Here is a 23,340-nt window from a genome sequence, read left to right as displayed (position 1 = left end):
GGACTCAGTATAATTCACCCCTTTGTGCTTTTTTGAACCTAGAGAAACTTCTCTATCATTTTTAAAAGGGCAGTTATAGTACCAAAATAAAGTGAGACTTTGAGCCGTTTCTCTAAAGCCTCTAAAATTAAGTCAGAGAAGAAAGCAAATAGTTGAGACACTATATAGTTTTTAGAAATGAGTCATTTTGATAGTTATGATGGTGAACTCTGATTTCCTTCACTTCTGAGGCCAAAAGGGAATATTTCAAAATTGAGATGTTTAATATTACTTAAAATGTTAAATTTGAGGGTTCTTTGGTTATTTTCATGTGACTATATTTTTAACTTGATAAATAGTGAAAATATGTGGTAAAAATTATAATTATTTCTGTGACTTGAATTAAAATAATAAATAAATATATGCTGAAGAGCTTTGTTCCAGGAGTATTTAACATAAGTAATATACTTCATGTTCCTAAATTAGAAACACATTATAAAGAAGATTTACCTGGTTATAAATAGCTCTAACATATGGCAGGATGCCTTCTTTCATTCATAATTAGCTTGTATATATAAAAGTGACTTCTTTTTTTAATGATTTGAGTTTGAAAAGTAAAGATTAAAAAAAAAACCCAAAAATTAAACTCATAAGCAAATTTAACAGATACTTCTGAGCTATTTTTTATGTCTTTTGTATACACTTGCCCCTCCCCTAAAATAATTTTTATATATATTCAATTTCAGTGATACAACATTGGAACTTAGTGTTATGCCAAAAGATGAAGACATTCTCCAAGTGGTAAGTTTTATTTATTTAAATCTGAATTGTTCAACAGTCTCAAACACTAGTAAAAATCCTTTAAAGATGGACTTTAAAGGTGGAGGTGGACAGAATGAAAGATTCTGGGGAAATTTAGCAGAGTCTGGGATTCTCTATATTTTACCAAAAAACAAATAAACAAACAAAAAAAATTTTTCAACAAAAAAAACCCGTCAGTTTTTACAATCAAGTCACATAAGAATGTTCTATTCATTTTGACAGTGAATTTCTGTTGTTGCCATTTGGAAGGAAATTCCTAAAGAGTTTGCCCTGGTGTTACAGCCTAGGTAGTCCTTTGACCAGAAGTCATAGTTCAGGGCATAGTATATATCCCCAGGAATTAGAATCTTTTTTTTTTTTTTTTTCTTATGAGAACAGAGATTTTGTGAAAGCCGTTTCTTAATTTTTCAATATGTATGACTGTTTGTAAATTAACCTACCAAGCAATATTGGTAACAGTTCAATCCATTCCATTAGAAGGAAGGTTCGCAATGAATGAAGTCTACCCTGTGAAGGAAAAATGTCAGGGTCTTCAAGAGGAAATTATACTATATTGAAGTCTTTAGCATTTAGCCTAAATTTTCCCTCATTTTCAGAAAGAAAATAAGTTGAATAGAATCCTTAACTATTTTATTGAGCTTAAATATTGCTGAAAGTAAAAAGAAGCAAAACATACATAAATTTATAAACATATATAAATTTCATTCAAGAAAATACTAGTTTTCCTCAATTGACTTTGTAGTTTAGTAGAATAAAATAGCATCAGTAAAAGCTTTGAAGTAACACCCTCTAAGCTTCAGTGACCACTGAAGTTTGTGTTTCTCCTTTTAGCAAATAATTGTGTGTGTGTGTTTTTTTTTTTTTTTTTTAAATTCAAGTACAACAGGGAGCTCATGGAATCTTTGTGATGGGAATGGAAAGGGTAAAGTCATGTTTTTCATTTGTAAGGCATTAGTTTGAATTTAGTTTAAAATAAGTCCTAAGATCTTCTGTAAACAATTTTTTTTCTTTAAGAGAGAGAGAGTGAGTGAGAGAGCATGAGAGAGGGGCAGAGGGAGAAGGAGAGAGAGAATCTTACACAGGCTCCCCACTCAGCACAGAGCCAGACAGGGGGCTCAACCTCACAACCATAAGATTATGACCTAAGCTGAAATCAAGAGTTGGACCCTTAACCGACTGAGCCACCCCGGTGTCCCAAAATGTTTGTGTTTTTTTTTTTTTTAACAGAAATGTGATTAAAGCTAGCCCTAGTGATTCAATTTATCCACTGACATGTAAAGTATAATTGACTAAAATCCATGGAGACCCATCTTATGTTTTCCAGGCATAGGCATGCGGATTGTATTTAGGAATGGCTTTTTAGTGATAACAGATCACCCTCCTCAGGTACATAATTCTTCTGGCGTTGGGTAGTCTCAACGAGGAAAGTGCACCTATCCAGGGTAGCTGTCCTAGGCAAGTAGAACTAGCTGTGGAGTACCCACCCTGGTACTTGAGCAGAGTACGAGAGCCGCAGACATAACCACTGAAGGCCATGGGAGTCACCAGATTAGAAATAAATGAGGGACTCCAGGCTGATGTTCCTCCTACACAAGATGATGCACAGATGTGGAGGAGGCCTTCCCTTGAATCCTCCTTGGCAATTTGATGACTCAAAGATAGAAGGCATTTCCAAAACAGAACTGTTTTCTCATCTTCAGTGGACTCTTTCCTTGCCAAGGTGAAGGCACTGGGTTGGATGCTGTTTAGAACAGGTCTCGTTTCACAGAATGGCTGGAGTTGTACTGAATTCCTAGGGCAGGAATCAAGCACAGAATTACCGTCGCCGCCTGCTGTGTGGTTGATGAAGAGTATCAGTGTGGAAGCGGCAGCGGTGGAGGGAATAATTTTCTAATTTCATGATCAGTGGAAAATTAGGTTAATTAGCCTGTCGTGTTATATTTTATTTAGGATATGTGTATTTAAAACAAAGGCAAAATACAGAGTATTACAAACACAGGGAAAAATTGGTGCACTTGAGTGGCGTGAGCACACGGATCTACAAAGCTCATTAGTAAAAGGTCGTGGTAAGGGGCGCCTGGGTGGCTCAGTCGAGTCAGTTAAGCGACCGACTTCGGCTGAGGTCGTGATCTCATGGTCCGTGAGTTTGAGCCCCGCGTCGGGCTCTGTGCTGACAGCTCAGAGCCTGGAGCCTGTTTCAGATTCTGTGTCTCCCTCTCTCTGACCCTCCCCCGTTCATGCTCTGTCTCTGTCTCAAAAATAAATAAATGTTAAAAAAAAAAAAATTTTAAGGTCGTGGTAAAATTGTAACAAAATTCATTTTTAAAACGTTATTTGAATTATTTTAATCTTAAGAGATTAAAAGCATATGCCCTGAATGATAAAAGAAAACCACACTTTTAAACTCAGCCTTCATTCACATTTGAACGTACTGTAATTCATGAGACAATCAAGGGAGTGTATATAATTAATGCCTACTATGCATTGTTTCCTAAAGGATTTTAGAAGGTGGCACCTTCTTTTTCTGCATAAATGTTTTTAGCTGGGATATCTATGAGTGTCCCTTTTTAAAGCTATTGCAAAACACAAAGAGAATCTGGGATTTAAAAAAAAAACATATGTAGAAATTGTTATAACAGATTCTAGAGTTAAAATGTTCTGTAAAGGCCTTAAGTATTTATCTTCGTCTTAAGTCTGGTACCCAAAGTATATGCTTTAAAGACGTATTTGTCCCTCTTGAGGTTGAATATTCATTGTAAAGAAAAAGTAAACATGAACATTTTTACGACCATTGTAAAAATTACTCACCCAAGTGAAAGCTTCTCGTAGTTTGTATGTGTTTGCCTGGGTGACAGCAGGGCTGTGTGTCCATGGAATTTTCTTTTCTAAAGTGATATATGGACCAAATTGTTCTAGAGGCGCTCAGCTCATCTTGGCATAGAAGATTTAATTTGGTTTAAAATTTGACTCATGGAAGGATAGGTATGTAGTAATAAATTTCATAATTGCAGATGACCAGTCATATAATATTGAAAAACATGAAGTAAAACGAAGAATAATTCATTGTGTTCGTACTAGTGCCGTTAGTAGTGCTCCTGTACCCGCAGCCTCCTTTTCTAAACCAACATCTATTTTCTAGATGAGCAATATGAATAGTATTACATTCATTTTAGTCATTTTGACGTATTTTATAATGATAGTTTAGACTGTGATATCTTAGCTTCATATTTTTAAGGTATTATCACAAAATAAAAAACTCTTTCTGTTCCATTTTCAAAAAAACAAAGCCAAAACCAGAAGGGTTGTTTCGTTACCCTCCCAAATGTCGGCCATGCATGAAGTCATCAAGTCACCTAAAAAGGGATTGCTGCCTGAAGAGAACCCTTTCTTGAATGGGCTCTCGATACGAGATCTCGACCTGACCATTCTTGTCAGTGGGTGCATCGTGAGATTTTGTTAAGCGTTTGGCTTACTGGATTCCAAATTAAATTTTAAGTTGATTAGTCCTTATAGCTGTGGCGATTTGTGGGCATGTCTAGTGTTTGACCAGGGCACTCTGAGCCTGCTTTTGCTGTTGTGCGTTAATAAACACAGCAAGGTTAAACAGCTTTTCTAGTAGACAGGGAAGGAAGCAACAGTGTTAGGACTTGAACCCAGGTAGGTCTGAGACCAAAGCCTATTCTTTAAACTGAACCGCAGCCCTTTACTGCCAACAGGTGCAGATGAGGAATTAAGTGGCTTAGCATAGTCCCATGGTCACTGTCAGTTTTAAATATTTATAATTCTAACATGCTTGTAAAGCCACAAATAATTTAGAAAGATATAAAGTTTTCATACCACCCCCTTCTTCCACACCCCACCTTGCCATGTTTGGCGTGTATTTTATTATACAGACAGACATGTAATTATTTTTTATCATAGGTAATATTATTAAATTAATAGATCAGCCTGTTAAAGGTGAAATGGTAGGCAGGAATTTCAATCTTACCAACTTAGTTATCCTGCAGGGGTTTTTTTGTGGGTTTTTGTTTGTTTGTTTTTATCATCTATTAGGCAATAAATATGGAATAGTAATAGTATTATAATGGTAATAGGTATGGTAATTGCAGTTTTGGTACAACTCTACTAAAACCGAACTGGAAGATTATTTTAGGATGAGTTACTATTAGATACTATACATAGAATCGAGATCCAGACTGTTAAAATTAAGTTTTATTTAATATGCTCTCTGCAGTTCTGATTCCAGATGACGAATTCTGTGGGTCACCTTTCTTTCCTTACATTCCTCACCCCCCATCCCCTCTCTTTTTAAAGAACCTTTTGGATCTGTAGGCAGGGCTGCTGCTGCTCTGTTTTCATTTGGAATGGCTTTATTTTTAAAATATGAGCTTTTAAACTACTAAACTACTGTAAGATATAAAAATTAACTACTAAGTAAAGGAAATCCAAGGAAGAATATTGAGTGGTATATAAAAGGGCTAAATGTAAAAAATGGGCTAGACTTTTTTTGTCATAGCCTGTTGAGTTCAATGGAGGAAAATTTAAGTAATTTCTAATTCCATCAAAACATCTGCATATGTTGTGAGGTATCCATTTGGGCTTAAATCAAATGTAAAAATAAACATTACTAAGAGCCAAATAATGCAGTTCTTATGACATTGGTCTCAAAAATTGCTGGGCCGTGTCATTTCAGACAAACTTATTAATACACATGGTGTTGACATTATTATAAAAGAATATAAATTGGCATCGTTACATATGAATGACTTTGTTTACATGATATTTTGTGCTATTTAATGGGTGCCCGCTGACAGTTCAGATTCCCAATATGTAGGAATGTATGTAGTTACAACACTCATGTCAGGTCATGATGTCTCAATGGAAGAGTTGGTACTTTTCAACCAAGCACTCGAGAAAAAGTATCCCACAGTCACAGCTGTGAGCAGGTTATAGAGTTTTTGGTTCTGTTCCCAGAAGGTAAAACCTTATCAGGGGGTTCCTGTTCACCTCAAGAGGTTGCGTATTGTAATTCATCCCAGGTGATCCACCCAACGTTTGCTCCAGCCCTGATTAATACTTTCCTCCTTGAAAGAGTCTAAAGTGGTCCTTAGTAGGCAGCTTGTTTTCCAGAGGAATACTTCAAAGCATCATGGGAGAAGAGGATTCTTTAAAATGTGTATTGTCTATTCCTAATTTACTTCCCTAAACTTATTCTGGAGCTAATTTATGTTTGTAGCATAGCCCCGAGAGTAGTCTTAGAAGTGTGTTTCCCTAGAATAATTCCCAGGTATGTCCATGACCTACCTGGACACATACAAAGCCACAATGGTCGAGGGCACTGCTGATTGGTCCGTGGATGTTAATGGAATGGCATTGGTCCCCAAACTTTATGAGAATGAGGAACTTTCAAGGAGACAGATAAACAAGCTTTTTAGTGTACATGAACTCTGAGACTGTGTAAGGAAATTCAGTAATTCTCTTGAGTGAATTCATATTTCACTCATCTCAATCATATCCGCTTCTATTATTAGTCTGTGTAGAATATGCTGTTTAGTTAGTCCACTGTTAATGTGTGGTCCGTGTGTATGTATGTGAGGACCCACTTTGCCATAACTTTACCCAGAAGTGGGGACCCATGAATGTAGGCTTTTTAGTATTGAGATTTGTTATTTGTGCTCTTAGATAGAGATAGTTGAAGTACGTCAAATATTTTTTCAAGTTTTTAATAGTTCTTGTTATATACTTTTATTACTAAGATAATATTCCTCTCCAAAATTTGAATAAAGGAGGTATCCCTAAGTTATTAGTTCTAGAATAGTACTTCCCAGCAGAAATTCCAGTTGTATTAAAACCCCTTCAGGGGCATCTGGGTGATTCAGTCAGTTAAGCATCTGACTTTAGCTCAGGTCATGATCTCGCAGCTCTTGTGGGTTCGAGCCCCGTGTCGGGCTCTGTGCTGACTGCTCAGAGCCTGGAGCCTGCTTCCGATTCTGTGTCTCCCTCTCTCGCTGTCCCTCCCCCACTTGCGCTCTGTCTCTGTCTCTCTCTCTCTCAAAAATAAACATTAAAAAAAATTTTTTTAAACCTTCAAAAAATACGAGTGCTGCAGCCAAATAAGCTTGTCATTTCCCCTTGAGTTTAATAATGTACATTAATGTAGTAGAGGTTTCGAGAAGGCAGGGAGCCTACCAATCAATCCTTCACTACATCATTGAGCATGAAGAATACTCTCCTCCCCCTCCCTTTCAGGTGATGCTTAATAAAATTGCACAAACACACTGTGGGAAATACTGTACCAGACTGTTCACTCATCCAGACGCAATTTTCCTGCCATGGAAAAATATTGGTGTGAATATAATCAGCATCGAAAAGATAGTCTTGTTATAGGCATATACCCATGTATATTTTGATTGACTGTCTTCATGCCTTAAAAATATTATGGCATGCGTGTTTTCTTTTATCTACTCACTCAGCTTTTTCACCGCATTCTTGTTTATGTTCTATAATATTCATTATAAGTTTTAAAGAATTACTCTGGAAGTAATATTTTTATGTCTATTTAGTAATTATTTTCTTAACCTAGTAAAACAGGACAAAAGGTACAGTGTTGAAAGATCTTAATTTTTGAGCGAAACATATTTAATAAAACAGTCAGTTTTTCTTTTCAAGTCATAGTGTAAAGACAGCTCCCGTCCGCTGACAGCTTGTGGTCGTGCTCTGATTTACAGGGGAAGGAGGAGGTTGTACTATTTTAAATGCATAATAGAGCATTCGTTTCGTCATCTGGAAGCAGAGATGGAAGCAGCTCAGGGGAAATGAGAGACATCAATGTTGCTCTTGTGGAAGGGAAGCTTTGTGGCACAGTATCAGACAGCAGTGCAGATTGAAGACAATACCTGTCAGGAATGCATGTCACCAGATGTATTTTGCTCTCAGAAATGGTAGACGAATCAAATAAGAACCAGATAAAAGCCTGAGAAAAAGACGCTCAGAAGGATACTGAAGTTATTCTTTATGCTTCACTGCCCTTTACTTCTCTTGGTACCTTCCAGAGAAATCAGTATAGATGTATTTTTAGCTTGCTGTTTCCAGCATCAGTATGACAACATGATTCTGTCTTTATATCAGTAAGCAGCTTCTACTATGTTTTCCTATTTTCTGCTAGCTACAGTTTACAAAGGATGTCACAGCTCTGGTAAGAAATGCACAGAAGCCATTTCCTTGCTTTTTAAGTTATGTTTTATAGAGATTTGTAATCAGCCCACCTATTAAAACTGTAAGTTTGCTTAGCAACATCCCTCCATAGTGTTAATCTTACTAATTTGCAGAATGTGTTTGTAATGTATGGTTTTCTTTATTTTTTTGTTTGTTTGTTTTATGTTTGGTTTTCTTTTGAATCCTGTGCATAACTGGTATTAAAACGTAACATTTACCTGTATGTGTATTTTTTTAAGTATCTCACCCTCTCTGTTTCCTTGGTACTTTGCTGTTATGTTTGTGGCTGCACTTGGGCTTTGCAAGCTGTCTGATGCAAAGGCAGGATGTGATGATAGACATGAATTTAAGCTTGTTTTGATTAGGGGAGGATGTGTAACATGATACCACACCTCACTGTCTCAGATGCTGACATAGTCCTCAGTTACATCAATTGGTTCTGTTTTATTGTGTCTCTGTCTTTAATTTCAGTTATTTTGAAGTTTTAAAATATATGGCTAGCTAATTTCACCAATAATGGATAAAAAATTGAGCTGCATGCCTGCCTATTAGTCATAGAGAAATGTCTCCTTATAGTAAGAGACCAAATAAATTTGTGCAGTATAATTTTGCATTTGCTTAAAATAAATAAAAATTATGTACAGAGAGATGAATTACTTTTTTTTCATATTTTGGGGTTTTTAATATACATGCTTAATTTAAACATGCATATTTTCTCTGATTTTAAATACTAAAATGTTTAGCATGGGTTAGGACTTAATTTATCAAAATGGATTATTTTTAAGGACTCAGTAATCATGAATCTACAAGACACTGCTCAATATGTTACATTTAATTTATGCTAGCAGTGGTGCTTAAGATAAAAAGGCATTTGGCTAAGATTTTTAATATTTTCACCTTCACTCTGGCAAAAGATCAAAATGTTCTCTGGCAAAATGATCAGAATGTTGCTGGGATTTATCAGGCAGCCATTTAACCTGTCAAATGCTGAAAGATCATCAAACTTGACTGGGGAAAATTTTAGAAGCAACAAGGCTGTATCTAATTGGCTAGGGGGAAATTTGGTATGTTTCAGTCTTTTGAGAAAACAGGCAGTTGTTATTTCTATTTGTTGCAAATTCTACAATTTATTTGATTTCTGAAAGACTAGCCCTTTTCTGAATTTGTGGAGCATCCTTATGTTGTGTTTGCATGCTTGCTTTAGCGAATGTCACTTAGGAAGAAGGCAGGGCATGGTAAAATAAAATAGTGCATTGCAGGAATGGAAGCTGTTGTTCTTTCTGTGAATTTTAAATGACGCCTTTTTCTCGTTTCCATGTAGGCGTATTCTCAAGATGCCTACCTGAAAGGCAATGAAGCCTACAGTGGAAATGCCCGCAATATACCTGAACCCCCACCAATTTGCTATCCCTGGCTGCCATCTGCCCCTTCAGCCATGGCACAGCCAGTTGAAATCTCTCCTCCAGATTCATCATCGAGCAAACCACAAACCACTACGCCAGTACTGACGCAGCCTGGCAGGGCCTATAGAATGGAAATACAAGTGCCTCCATCACCAACAGATGTTGCAAAGTCCAACACAGCGGTGTGTGTTTGCAATGAAAGTGTAAGGACTGTCATTGTACCTTCTGAGAAGGTTGTAGATTTGTTAACTAATAGAAACAACCATACAGTTCCTTCACATAGAACTGAAGAGGTGAGGTATGGCATAAATGAGCAGACCGCTTTGAAAACAGTGTCAAGAACCACGTCGCCACCATCATCAGTTCCCACTGCCCATCTAATTCATCAGACGACAGGCTCCAGATCATTGGAACCTTCTGGAATCTTACTTAAATCCAGCAATTACAGTGGACATTCAGAGGGAATCTCAAGCAGCAGACCTCAAGCTGTGGATTCTCCTTCCGTCTCTGTTAATCACTATTCTCCAAATTCCCATCAGCACATAGACTGGAAAAACTATAAAACTTACAAAGAGTATATTGATAACAGACGATTGCACATAGGTTGTCGGACGATTCAAGAAAGACTAGATAGTTTAAGAGCAGCATCTCAGAGCACAACGGATTATAACCAGGTGGTACCAAACCGCACTACTTTGCAGGTACGACGTCGAAGCACCTCTCACGATCGAGTGCCACAGTCTGTTCAGATCCGACAGCGCAGCGTGTCCCAGGAGAGGCTGGAAGATTCTGTGTTGATGAAGTATTGCCCACGAAGTGCGTCTCAAGGAGCGCTGACATCTCCGTCTGTTAGTTTCAGTAATCACAGAACTCGTTCATGGGATTATATCGAGGGACAGGGCGAAACCTTAGAAAACGTGAGTTCTGAAGGTCAAATACCCGATTCAAATGGAGAGCGAAAACAGACTTATAAGTGGAGTGGATTTACCGAACAGGATGATAGACGAGGTATTCATGAAAGACCTCGACAGCAAGAAATTCATAAGTCTTTTCGAGGTTCAAATTTTACCGTGGCCCCCAGCATCGTTAATTCTGATAACAGGCGAATGACTGGCAGAGGAGTGGGGTCTGTGTCTCAGTTTAAAAAAGTGCCACCAGATCTGAAAACACTGCAGTCCAACAGAAATTTTCAGACTACCTGTGGAATGTCATTGTCTCGAGGTATTACACAAGACAGGTCACCTCTTGTGAAAGTCCGAAGTAACTCTCTGAAAGCGCCTTCTACGCACGTCACAAAACCATCGTTTAGCCAGAACTCACTTGTCTCTGTCAAAGACCAAAGACCAGTAAATCATTTGCATCAAAACAGTCTATTGAATCAGCAGCCGTGGCTGAGAACCGAAAGTGCCCCGGATCACCAAGTGGAGACGGGGAAACCCCCCTCTTTACCTGGAGCTTCTGTTAAGCCTATCCCTCAGATGAGTGAGAACTACGGCGCTTCGGATTTAGAATTACCTGCCCCTCAAAGAAATCAAGATTTAACTCTGCAAGAGGCTGAAATGCAGGAATCAAATACCTTAGATAATAAAGAAACTGTCATCCTAAGAGAAAAGCCTCCATCTGGCCGCCAAACACCACAGCCTTTAAGGCATCAGTCTTACATCTTGGCAGTAAATGACCAGGAGGCCGGGTCAGACACCACCTGCTGGCTGCCTAATGATGCGCGCCGAGAGGTCCATATAAAAAGAATGGAGGAAAGGAAGGCCTCAAGTACCAGCCCACCTGGGGATTCCTTGGCATCAATCCCATTTATAGGTGAGCTTATTCACAGCCCGTGGCTACTGTGTCAAATATTTTGCAGATCTTTTCAGCAAAGTATTATTTCTAGTTCAACGGGCACAAAAATTGTACGCTCGGATTTTAAAACACTTGTTCTGAATCTCCTGCACCAAGCTAAGACCAGAGCCATGAGCTCTTACCCTCAAAAATTATTTCAAGTGACAGTTTGCCTTTTTTATTTTAACATTATGCTCTGAATACTTTTTTTTCTTTTTCTTGAATAAGACAGAATTTCCCTATCTGGGCCCAAGGGACTCGGCAAACCAAATCGTACCTAGTCGACGATAATATCTGAACCGAAAGCCAAGTAGAACAGTGTTAATAATTAGTCATCGACCTTTCATTTATGCAGTGCTTTTTACTTTATTATTTCTTATTTCTTTGGCTTGAATGAATAGACCTCCTCGTTGGCAAGTTACTTTGTCTTGGAGTAAATCTTGGGATAGGTTTGGAAAAATTACTTAAATTACAAGCATGTGCCCCAATATGGAACAGCTGTTATGTTTACTTAGGCTTTGTCTGCTCCCATGCACCCTAGATATATTCTCCACAATGCAGCCAGTGTGGTGTTTTAAAAATGTAAATCGGGCATCTGGGTGGCTCAGTCAATGGTTAAGTTTATGACTCTTGGTTTCTCCTCAGGTCATGATCTCGCCATTCATGAGTTTGAGCCCTGCATCAGGCTCTGCACTGTGCAGAGCCTACTTCGGGTTCTCTCTCTCTCTCTCTCTCTCTCTCTCTCTCTCTCTCTCTCTCCCCCTCTCTCTGCTCCTCCCCAACTTGCACAGTCTCTGTGTCTGTCAAAATAAATAAACTTAAAATAATAAAGTAACAGTGTAAATCAGATCATTCCACTCCTCTGACCAGAAACCCCTGTTTACTTTCCTCATTACCCAGAATACAATTTCAAATCCTTCCGTGGCCTGCAGGGCTCTCCGTGATGTGCCCCACAACACCCTCCACTTCTCTGATCACTTCTCCTGTCCTCTGTGCATGTGTAACCCATCATCAGCCACCCCAGCCTCCTTGCCCTTCTGGAACATGCCAGGCATGCTTCAGGGCCCTAGCACTGCCAGTTCCCAGCCCTGGAACACATTCCATAGATAGTCACAAGACTCCCTCGCTGCATTTGGGTCTGTGCTCAAGTTAGTACTTTATCAAAGCAGCTTTTCCTTACCAGCCTGTCTAAAATAGGTACCCCCCCCCCACAACATACACAGAACCTGACATTCTCTATCCCCTTAAGCTACTTTATTTATCTTCATACTGCTTGTTTCCACTTGCAATGTTTTATATTTTTTACTACACGTTTCTCTGTATAGCTAAAACATATGCTACATGAGAGCCAGGATTTTAGATCTGTTGTCTACGTCTGTAATCTCAATACCTAGAACACTGCCTGACATGTTCAACATGATATTTGTTGAAATAATAGGCTAAGGATAATGTTTGAGATGATGGTTAAATGTATAGCAAAATAAAAAGTTCTCATCATAGTTACTATGCAGCTCTAACACACATAATCTGCTCACAGGATTATCTTGTATGTCTTTAGAATTACCTTTCCCGAATAATGAGAAGTTTAAGCTATAGAGAGATTAAATAACTTCCCTGAAGTCACACAATTAATAGACAGTAGAGACTGACACTTGGCCCTCTGACTCAGCCTCATCACAGAGCACAGCTCCAGAGGACACCATTTATATAGATGCATTGTGAGGAGCGCCCCCTGGAGTTGTGTGATGCAGGGGCCTTTTTTGAGGCCACGGCCTGTACTCATATCCTGTTACCCCGTAAGTTCATGAAGAGTTCTCCATAATTTTATAGTGTATTGTGCTTCTCTTTGAGCAACATTTCAAGGTTTTTTCTTTTCTAGAGAAACTTTTTGTTTTAATGTTTTTATTTAATTTTTAGAGACAGACAGTGAGTGGGGGAGGGGCAAAGAGGGAGACACAGAATCCGAAGCAGGCTCCAGGCTCTGAGCTGTCAGCACAGAACCCGATGTGGGGCTTGAACTCACGAGCCATGAGATCATGACCTGAGCCGAAGTCGGACGCTTAACCGACTGAGCCACCCAGGCACCCTTTTAGAGAAACTTTTTAAATCTACTGAGCTATTGGACAGTTAGGCAACACTATTAGAATCAGCTTTTTTTTTTTTTTAATGTTTGTTTTTGAGACAGAGAAAGTGCACGTTGGCGGACGCGAGAGGTGGGGGAGGGGCAGAGAGAAAGGGAGACAGAGGATCTGAACTGGGCTCCTCACTGACAGCAGAGAGCCCATTGTGGGGCTTGAACTCACAAATCTCAAGATCATGACCTGAGCCAAAGTTGGACGCTCAGCCAGCTTAGCCACCCAGGCCCGCAGAAACCTTTTAAGAAAGTTCTGTGTAACTTGTATTTTTTTATAAATATTATATATTCAAGTTATAAACATTGCAGGGAATCTCAACCTAAATTGTACTCAGATTTATATCCATACCCTTAAGTACAAGCTCAGAGAATAGAACTTTGCCATAAATGGAATCTTATACATCATCTAGATATTTTTTAGAAAGTAATTGGAGACTAACGATTGTTTTATGATTATTTTTAATCATAAAAGTCCCTACAACTTGTGGTTTTATTTGATAAGCCTATGAGATTATACCAGAATAATGACATCGTATTTTCTTCCTACTTGATAAGAATAATATAATCAGATTATATTGGAATAATAAAAAATGTGCTAGGTATGTTTTAATAGTTCTTCCTAGTTATCTATGCGCTGAATAAATCAAAAACTCAGTTGTTAGGGGTGCCTGGGTGGCACAGTTGGCTAAGCATCTAACTCTTGATTTCAGCTCAGGTCATGATCTCAACAGTCCGTGAGTCGGAGCCCCTTGTCAGGCTCTGTGCTGACCTAGCAGAGCCTGCTGTGGATTCTGTCTCCCTCTCTTTCTGCCCCTCCCCTCTTGCTCTCTGTCAAAAATAAATAAACATTAAAAAAAAATCCACTGCTATTGAAGAGAGAACTTTGGCTAATATATAAAATAAAAGTCCTTATAATTCTATATGCATATGGATTTAGAGACATTATTAAAATAAACTATTTTGTTTAGTCACTAAAAATAAAAATGCTCAACTTACTAGTTCTGATCACATTCTCCTTTAAGTACTTTTTAGTACAATTTCATATTTACCTCCTAAAACCTTAATATATAGCATATGGTTACAGTAGTGTGTAAGTTATACCATAACCAGTGGAATAGGGCAGGATAACAAACTGAAATACAAAGAAAGTATTTATTTCCCGATGTTTCTATATGTAAATGTTGTCCACAACACAAGAATTCTTAAAAGTTTCTATGCCCTGGTGGAATAATGCCAGGCCTCCTGAGTTTTTAATTGTATGCTGTTGGAAGTAAAGGCATTGAAAAGAATTGTAATATTTATCTAATTTTTAGAACATAATATCAAAAGTATAATTTCTTTTGCTTAATATTCTTGCCTTTTTCTTTTTAATGTTTATTTACTTATCTTGAGAGAGAGAGAGAGAGAGAGAGAGAGAGAGAGAGAGCGCATGAGCAGGGGAGGGGCAGACAGAGAGCAAGAGAGAGGATCCTAAGCAGGCCCTGCACTATCAGCACAGAGCCCAATGCGTGGCTCAAATAGGGCTCAAACTCACAAACTGAGACATGACCTGAGCCACAATCAAGAGTTGGACATGTAACTGACTGAGCCACCCAGATGCCCCAATATACTTGCCTTTTTACTGCAAAAGGTTTTAGCTCTTCAGTAACCCAAATCCTGCACTCTCACCTTGGAAGTCCAAAAAGTACTTATTAGAGACTGTGTTGTTGAATAGATAAGTAACTGATCAATGAAAGAACTTTTAGATTTCATTAAGTATAAGTTCTGTAACTTAATATTGACATCCTTTTATCATTTTAGAGTGTTACCTGACTCATACGTGTTTCTCTTTCCAATCTAGTTATTTTTTAAAATTATATATATATAAAGGTGGGATAGACATCAGCACTGAAATGAAGTAAAATAGACTATTTTCAGTTTTTCCCAGTATATTTTCAGGGAACATTAATTCCACTTGATTAAGGAGAAAAAAAGAAAAACAGGGATCAAATAAATTGAGAAATGCTGGGTTTAAATAGCTATACAAGTTTTATTTGTCTTTCCCATAAGACTCTTAGACTCATTGATGTGCTACTCTATATTTTCTAGGTAGGTAGGATATAATACAATTTTTCTCAGAAATATTTGACCATGAGTCCTTTTATTTACAGTATCCCTGTTTAATATATCCTAAAACACTTTGGAGAATATACTTCATGGTATTTCATGGAACATTTAAAGGGAAGAAATCAAGATTTGCTTTTATATTATCATACTCCAGAATCTTAATTTCTGTGATTTTAATAATTATTTTTGGGGGGCGCCCTGGTAGCTCTGTTGGTTGAGTGTCCAACTTCGGCTCAGGTCATGATCTCGTGATTTGTGAGTTTGAGCCCCGCGTCGGGCTCTGGTGCTGACGGCTTGGAGCCAGGAGCCTGCTTGGGATTCTGTGTCTCCCTCTGTCTCTCTCTCTCTCTCTCTCTCTCTCTGCCCCTCTCCCACTCATGCTCTGTCTCTCCCTCAAGAATAAATAAACATTAAAACAAATTTTTTAAAATTATTTTTTGTTATTTGAAAACATTATAAATGAATGCAAAAAATAATAAGTGCCTTGGCTTTATTCCCAAAATACCAGAGAATGGAGCCAATTCATTTATTTAGTTATTTATAATACAGAGCAAATGATAAGTCTTACAGAGAGAAAATCTTCCAACATTTTGTTACAGATTTATTGTTTAATATTTCTTTCGGTTCACAAAGATTTAGAGAAGTGAAGAAAATAAACCATTTTATTTGTTCTTAAATTAGGAATATCAGTCATTGACAGTAATTTGCTTACCCCCCACCCGCAGTTTATAAAGCTTCACAGTAAGTACTGAAAATAAATTTTGACTTCTTTTACGAGTAAACACAAAACACAAAATGAGTAATGAACTCATAAGTAATTTGATCACGATAGTAGGACTTCAGACGTAGTCTACCATGTGGACTTTCTACATTTCTTTATACTACTCATATAATTGTTGATATAAAGAAACTCTAGCTGTATTACCCACACTCAGATTTCATTTCAAATATATTTCCCTTTTTTTTTTTTGCCATATTTCTAATACCCCTTCTTGTTCTCACCCCAAAGCTGGCCAATATGCATGTACTTAGTGTTAGCCTACGTAAAATTGAACTAGATTGGTACAACCTTACTAGTCCTGCCATTTTAAACCAGCTCAGGAGTTTTAAAGCTTGTGGGATACACATCTAGATTATAGTGTCCAAAATTTACCCCAGAGGAGTGGGAGTGGGTGACTATCCCCCTATACACCACTTCTCCCTCTGGGAGCTCAAGTCGCCTATTAGAGGCAGTGCACTGAGCACCCAGTCCCTCTTTTATACTAGTACATACTGATAATTTCTACAAAGCAACTAATCTACAAAGAGAAAAACTATACTCCTCATCTTACAGTCTTTTCATATACTAAGATGTGACTCCATTGGTACTTAAAACTTAGATTGAGATTTTTGCTTAGATTAGATTTGCTTAGATTTACATCTCCACTCCCTTTGCTTGAGCACTCACTGCCATGTAGTTATGGCAAGCATGAATAAAGTTTTCAAAATTCTTCTCACTTCTTAGTCTTTTAAAACATCATCTATCTCAGGGACACCTGGGTGGCTCAGTCGGTTAAGCATCCAGCTCTTGATTTGGGCTCAGGTCATGATCTCACTGTTTGTGAGATCCACGTCAGGTTCTGCACTGATGGTGTGGAGCCTGCTTGGGATTCTCTCTCTCTCTCTCTCTCTCTCTCTCTCTCTCTCTCTCTCTCTCCCCCTCCCTCCCTCCCTGCCCCACTCTCATGCATGCTTGCTCTCTCTGTCAAAAAAAAAAATAAACATTTAAAAAAATCATCTATCTCATAGGAAGATTAAAAATAACCAAATCTGAAAATGGCTTTCACAAAGCCAAATGTTTACTTAAATGCATGTCATTGAGCTGATTATTAAAGAAGCTTGGCCAGGGGCGCCTGGGTGGCGCAGTCGGTTAAGCGTCCGACTTCAGCCAGGTCACGATCTCGCGGTCCGTGAGTTTGAGCCCCGCGTCAGGCTCTGGGCTGATGGCTCGGAGCCTGGAGCCTGTTTCCGATTCTGTGTCTCCCTCTCTCTCTGCCCCTCCCCCGTTCATGCTCTGTCTCTCTCTGTCCCAAAAATAAATAAACGTTGAAAAAAAAAAAATTTAAAGAAGCTTGGCCATAATAATTCCTAGTGTGATAATGAGTTGAATTATTATTTTAAAATGGAGATATTTGAATTAGGTGATGGCACCCCTTATCAGTTTATAATAGGACTTGCAGTTTCAGGAACTCTAGCTATAACTAATGAAGAATTTCAGTAAGTAGAGATCTGTTGCTTAATGATCAGAGATGAGAAATATATGTTAATATATTAGTGGCTTATTTTTTTAAAGTTTATTTTAAGAGAGAGAGTGAGAGACAGAGTGAGAGAGAGAGAGAGAGAGACAATGAGCACATGAACGGGAGAGGGACAGAGAGAGAGAATCCCAAGCAGACTCTGTGCAATCAGCAAGGAGCCCGATGCGGGGCTCAAACTCATGAAACCTTGAGATCATGACCTGAGCCGAAATTAAGAGTTGAAGGCTTAACTGACTGAGCCACCCAGGCGCCCCTTAGTGACTTATTTTTTAAGCATCCTTTCTAACCACATCTTTTTAATTTAATGTATGTGGCATTTCTTGAGTGTGCCATCTTTATCAACCCCACAACTTTTCCACCTGATGTTCGGGAACTGGTATTGCTGTTAATGAAGTTAAGAAAATTTGCCTAGAGAGTTCCAGTGTTTTTAGAATTCCTTCAGTTCGTTATGGTTAGATTAGATTAAAAACAAAACTCTGGTATTAACAAAGATTAATCGGTTGTTACTTGTTAATACACAAGAAAGAACTTGTGCTTGCCTGCTGAAAAGAGAATACACAAGAAAGAACTTGTGCTTGCCTGCTGAAAAGAGAATTCAACCTGCTATAACCTGTTCATTTCCTTTGATTTAAACTGAGTAGAAGTGTCACAGAAGGCAAATAAAAAGGAAGGATAGCTTTCCCATTTGAATTTCTTTTTAGACAAAGAATACATTAACTTTATTCATTCTCCTTTTCCTTAAGGACAAGGAAAAATCTCAAAGATTTTTAAACATGTATTTTGCTTGAGGTGTAGGTTGACTTTCTAGGTCATTTGTAGTGAATGTCCCTTGTTGTGGAGCATTTTGTTTAATCCATATCTTTAGTAAAAATGATATATATACACACACACGCACACATATGCATACTCACACACTCAGGCTGTTCTGGAAATATGCACTTTTACACTAGTTACCATTTCTTCCAACTCACACAAATTTACTCCTTCCCTTGCAACTACAGTTTATTCCATCTTTGAATATTATGCTGTTTACATTCCTTAAACCCCTCTGTTATTTGGGGAGGGGGTAGGATTACCTCTTGCTAGCAGAAGTGAAATAAAAAGCAAAGTTACTTCAAGAAACTATTTTGCCATAGTCTTTGCCAAAAACTCCAATAATTTCACTGAGTTGCATAAAATTATTCTCAACTATAATTTTAAAATATAAACTACACTGATGCCATGCTTTCTTTGAGTAATTATGTGAACTGTGAGAAAAATTCTTCATAGCTCAGCTTGTTTTAGAAAAGGCCCATTTTGCCAACTCTGTTCTAACCTGCAGCATTGGATAGGAGGTGTTAGTAGTAAAGCTGGTCTGTGAAAGGGAACTAGAAACACACTGTGCTCTACCTTTGTGTCGGTTGGAATTCTCTTGGTTACAAACGATAGAAAGTTTTTTTCATATTAGCTCATGCCAAAAAGGGTTGTCGGCTCACGGTGAAGAAGTGTTGGGGTGGACCTGGTTCTGTGCGTGGCTGGGGCCAAATACTCAAGTGATTTGTCATCAAGATTGTGTATCTTTTTCTGTTTTGCTTTCTTCCTTCTCAGATGCTTTTTCTCCACATGGTAGAAAAGATGGCCGCTGGCAACTCAGTTTACTGATTTTTATAGTTTTTGTTGCCGGAGGAAGGGAAGAAAAAGACTACTTTTCTCAGTATCCGTATATCAAATCCAATGGAGAGACTGTGACTAGTCCTAAATGGATCATATTCTTCACCCTTGGCCAGTCACTGTGGACTCAGTGAGCGAGGGGCCTTGCACGTATACCCATCCACAGGATGGGGGTGCTCTGCTGAACCCCACTGAACCCCAAAGATAGAGCTGGGCAGCTAGCAACATACATTCTCTGCAGTCATCTTGCAGATGAAGAGGAACAAATAGGATAAGAACATCATGAGGTGAAAATATTTGCCAGGTTGTGAGATGAAAAACAGCTGTCCTATTTCACTTGGTTTCGTTTTGTTATTTCATTAGTAGTCAGGTTTTCACAGGATTTTTTTTTTTCACGCTTTTATCAGGCTTTTGTATTTCTTCCATGATTTGTCTTTTCATGTGCTTTGCTCTTCTTCTGTTATGATTTTAGTTTTTTCCATTTATAAGAGCTCTCAGTATACATTAGGGCTTCCATTTTTTTTCTTTGTTGTTTGAAAAATAATTCTAAGAGTTATTCATCGTTTCACAATATGCTGCCTTGATTTTGTACCACTCTATTTTTCTTGATTTGTGAAATTTTATAGATGTTCTTCTAGAATTTTAAACTGTTAAGAAATAACAGTGAAAATTTTTTTATTCAGATGTGACTAATCAGTTTAAACATAATAATTTGTAGTATTCTCTATTTGGAAAAAAACCCCAAATTATGGAGTATATATTTTCCGGGAGAATTAGTTATTTATCTATTTTTGGCAAGCAGTATTTTCCGAAACTAAAATAAAACTTTGGACACTCAGGTCTGTCTTTTTTACAGGTTAGGAAACAGTATCGCTTTGAATTTTAATATATAATAATTTCAGAGTCCTCCACCTTTTCTTTATTGTGAAGAGCTATGGGGCCTGTAGTGAATAAAGTCAATTAGGGCCTCATATGTTAAGTGAGTTCTTTATGCAGTTTAAGTTACCTTCAGGGGTTATGCCGCCCAGTAATAGCAAGTCTGGAGCCTTGATAGGTCAGAAGTATGTTTTGTATGCCTTGCTTAACACCTTAATGTTGTATATGATATGCTTAGGACAGAGATGATCCGTTATTTTCACCTGACAGAATCAGTTTGATTATTAAAAATATAGGAATTAGTTGAAAATCTGACAGCACACTGGTTTTCTCTTTGGACAACTAAACAGTGCCCATTTTCTTACATTGGAAAATGAGATGAGCAGGAATTATTTTTGTTTTTATGTAATCTATATGTCGGTAATAGTGAAAGCAGATATTAAAATTAGGGGTGGCTCAGTTGGTTAAGCGTCCAACCCTTGGTTTTGGCTCAGGTCGTGATCTCGCGGTTCCTGGGATTGAGCTCTATGTCAGGCTCCACGCTGACAGCCTGGAGCCTCCTCTGGATTCGCTCTCTCCCTCTCTCTGCCCTAACCCTGCTCACGCTCTCTCCCTCTCTCTCAAAATAAGTAAATAAACATTAAAAATAAAATAATTCCAATTAATCATTACAGTGATATTTTTAAAACAGTAGAAAAAGTTCTCACATTTTTACAGAGAATAAGGAATTGGATTTATTAGTATAATTCATAAATGTGGGGTAATGTAATTTTGTGTATTTTAAAAGTATATCTGGCTTTTCTTTGACTATCTTTAACATAGTAGATCTGTTTATTCTAAAGAATGCAAAGACTAAAATGTGTGAGCACATCGTTCTAACCTTCCAGCTGGGCCTCCTCCACTCACCCTTGCTCCCAGACCGGCAGGGGTCTGTCCCAACCCTTTTTGCACAACATGCTTAAAACAGAGATTATTTCAACCCAGTGTAATGCGGAGATTTCCTCCAAAGTGTAGTCAGTCAAAATAGATTGAATGCATACCTCTAGGAAGTCCAGAGTCATAAAAAAAAAAAAAAAATCACCTTTGAAATTTTGTTTAATGCTCAATCCATGAACATTTTGAATTTCATTTCATGTAATTTAAACAAATATAAAAATGTTTTAAGTTACTTTGCAAGGCATGAAATGGTCTTGAAAGATTTATCCCACGGCATCTCCTAGACACTCTTTGACACCTATATTTCACACCACTCTTGTCGATGTTTTTGCACAGAAATCTCTTCAGACTTTTAGTACTTATCAGTCCTACATATGCCTGATAATTTTCCCATTTATAACCATGTTTCTGAATCTATAACAGATTGGTGCCCTAAGCAGACCCCATAAGACTAACTTACTGTATAGATATGTATCATTTGAAAAGGTTGGTTAATTTGTGGTAATTTAAGTCATAATGACAGTTTTAAAGAATACTATAATCCGTAGTAAAATTAAATTTTATCTTTATTCAATTGATGTAAAAACCTGTTATTGCCTTCCTTTTGAAAAAAGAAAATTGTATTCCCACCTACATAAGATATTAAATCATCAAATACTTAGTAAGCTTGATTCATAGAGAAATTTTTAAAATGTTCTCTATTGCTAAGATATAAAGAGCTGCTTTTAAAGACATTGTAAAAACAGAAACTAAGCTCAAGGTAGTCAGAATTTATAGATTGTAGGTATACATGTTATAATTTTGTATCATTATTAGTCATCTTGATTAAAATGCCAATCATTAAAATGATAGAGCATTTTTAGAATTTGGTCAAAATTAAAATAGCTCGATCTTTTAAATCAAAAAATCAAAAACCCTGTTTCATCATTATAATATATTCTTTTTTAAATATTTTTTTTAATGTTTATTTATTTTGGAGAGGAGAGAGACAGAGCATGAGCAGGGGAAGGTCAGAGAGAGAGGGAGACACAGAATCTGAAGCAGGCTCCAGGCTCTGAGCTGTCAGCACAGGGCCTGATGGCAGGGCTTGAATTCACGAGCAGTGAAATCATGACCTGAGCCAAAGTCAGACCGGTAACCAACTGAGCCACCAAGGCGCCCCTATAATATATTCTTTATAGAGGGTTTTGTTAACATTTTCTAAGACTGTAACTGTCCTTTCTCATTTTTCTCAAAAATTGAAGGTATACCTGTGTGTTTGTGCACAGGAAAATTTTCGGTATTGATACTCTGAGAGTTAAGCCTTGGCCACATCACCTTGCTTAACTTCCTGAAATGATGGGTAATACATTTAAAATGGGAAAGTAATTCTTTTAGGGTAGTGTATGATTATCATTCTGCTTTTTAGGTTCAGGTTCTGAATACCTATGAACTTTGGTATCTTGATTGCCAGTTAATGGAAGTATCAATTGGTTGGTAGAAGAAGCAACTTATTTAATTTTTTGGACCACACTCTCAGAATTATTTGGAATTACTAGAGTAATTATAAGATTTTTATCAGACCAAGTATGTCATTTATTGGTGATTTAGTGGTTAAGTGTTAAAATCTGTATCTGGTTTTTCTTTAATAATAAATGCTGATTATTGATCATTAAGTCATTTAACATTCCAATATTTCCTTTCTTTTTATTTTCTTAAATTTTTGTTTTATAAAGTAAGCTCTAAGCCCGGCATGGGGCTCGAACTCACAACCCTGAGTTCAGTAGTCACATGCTCCACCGACTGAGCCAGCCAGGCTCCCCTCCAATATTTATTTTCATTTTATCTTCTAGATGAACCAACGAGCCCCAGCATTGATCATGACCTTGCACACATCCCTGCTTCGGCTGTCATCTCAGCCTCCACTCCCCAGGCACCCCAGGCGCCCCAGGCACCCTCCATAGCAACGGTCCCGCCCAGTCTCACCACGTCGGCTCCTTTAATTCGCCGCCAGCTCTCCCATGATCAAGGTATGTTTCAATGAGTGGCTGTGCAAACCATCTCTGCTTTCTCAGTTTTTCGCTTAGAATGCTATGGCATACTGTGA

General features: G+C 37.8%; 1 protein-coding gene across 1 annotated transcript in view; it reads left to right on the top strand.

Annotated features, from left to right (window-relative positions):
* Positions 1 to 23,340, top strand: part of ARHGAP21 (Rho GTPase activating protein 21) — a 137,887-nt gene that overhangs the window by 89,356 nt on the left and 25,191 nt on the right. Inside the window, 3 exon segments of the mRNA XM_047866336.1 lie at positions 726 to 780; positions 9,338 to 11,234; positions 23,087 to 23,263. Of these exon segments, the coding sequence (XP_047722292.1) occupies positions 726 to 780; positions 9,338 to 11,234; positions 23,087 to 23,263 (2,129 nt within the window).

The sequence above is a fragment of the Prionailurus viverrinus genome, chromosome B4 (genome assembly GCF_022837055.1).
Source record: "Prionailurus viverrinus isolate Anna chromosome B4, UM_Priviv_1.0, whole genome shotgun sequence".
Classification (NCBI taxonomy): Eukaryota; Metazoa; Chordata; class Mammalia; order Carnivora; family Felidae; genus Prionailurus; species Prionailurus viverrinus.
Note: the sequence above shows the minus strand (reverse complement) of the source record. Positions and strands in the feature narration are given on the sequence as shown.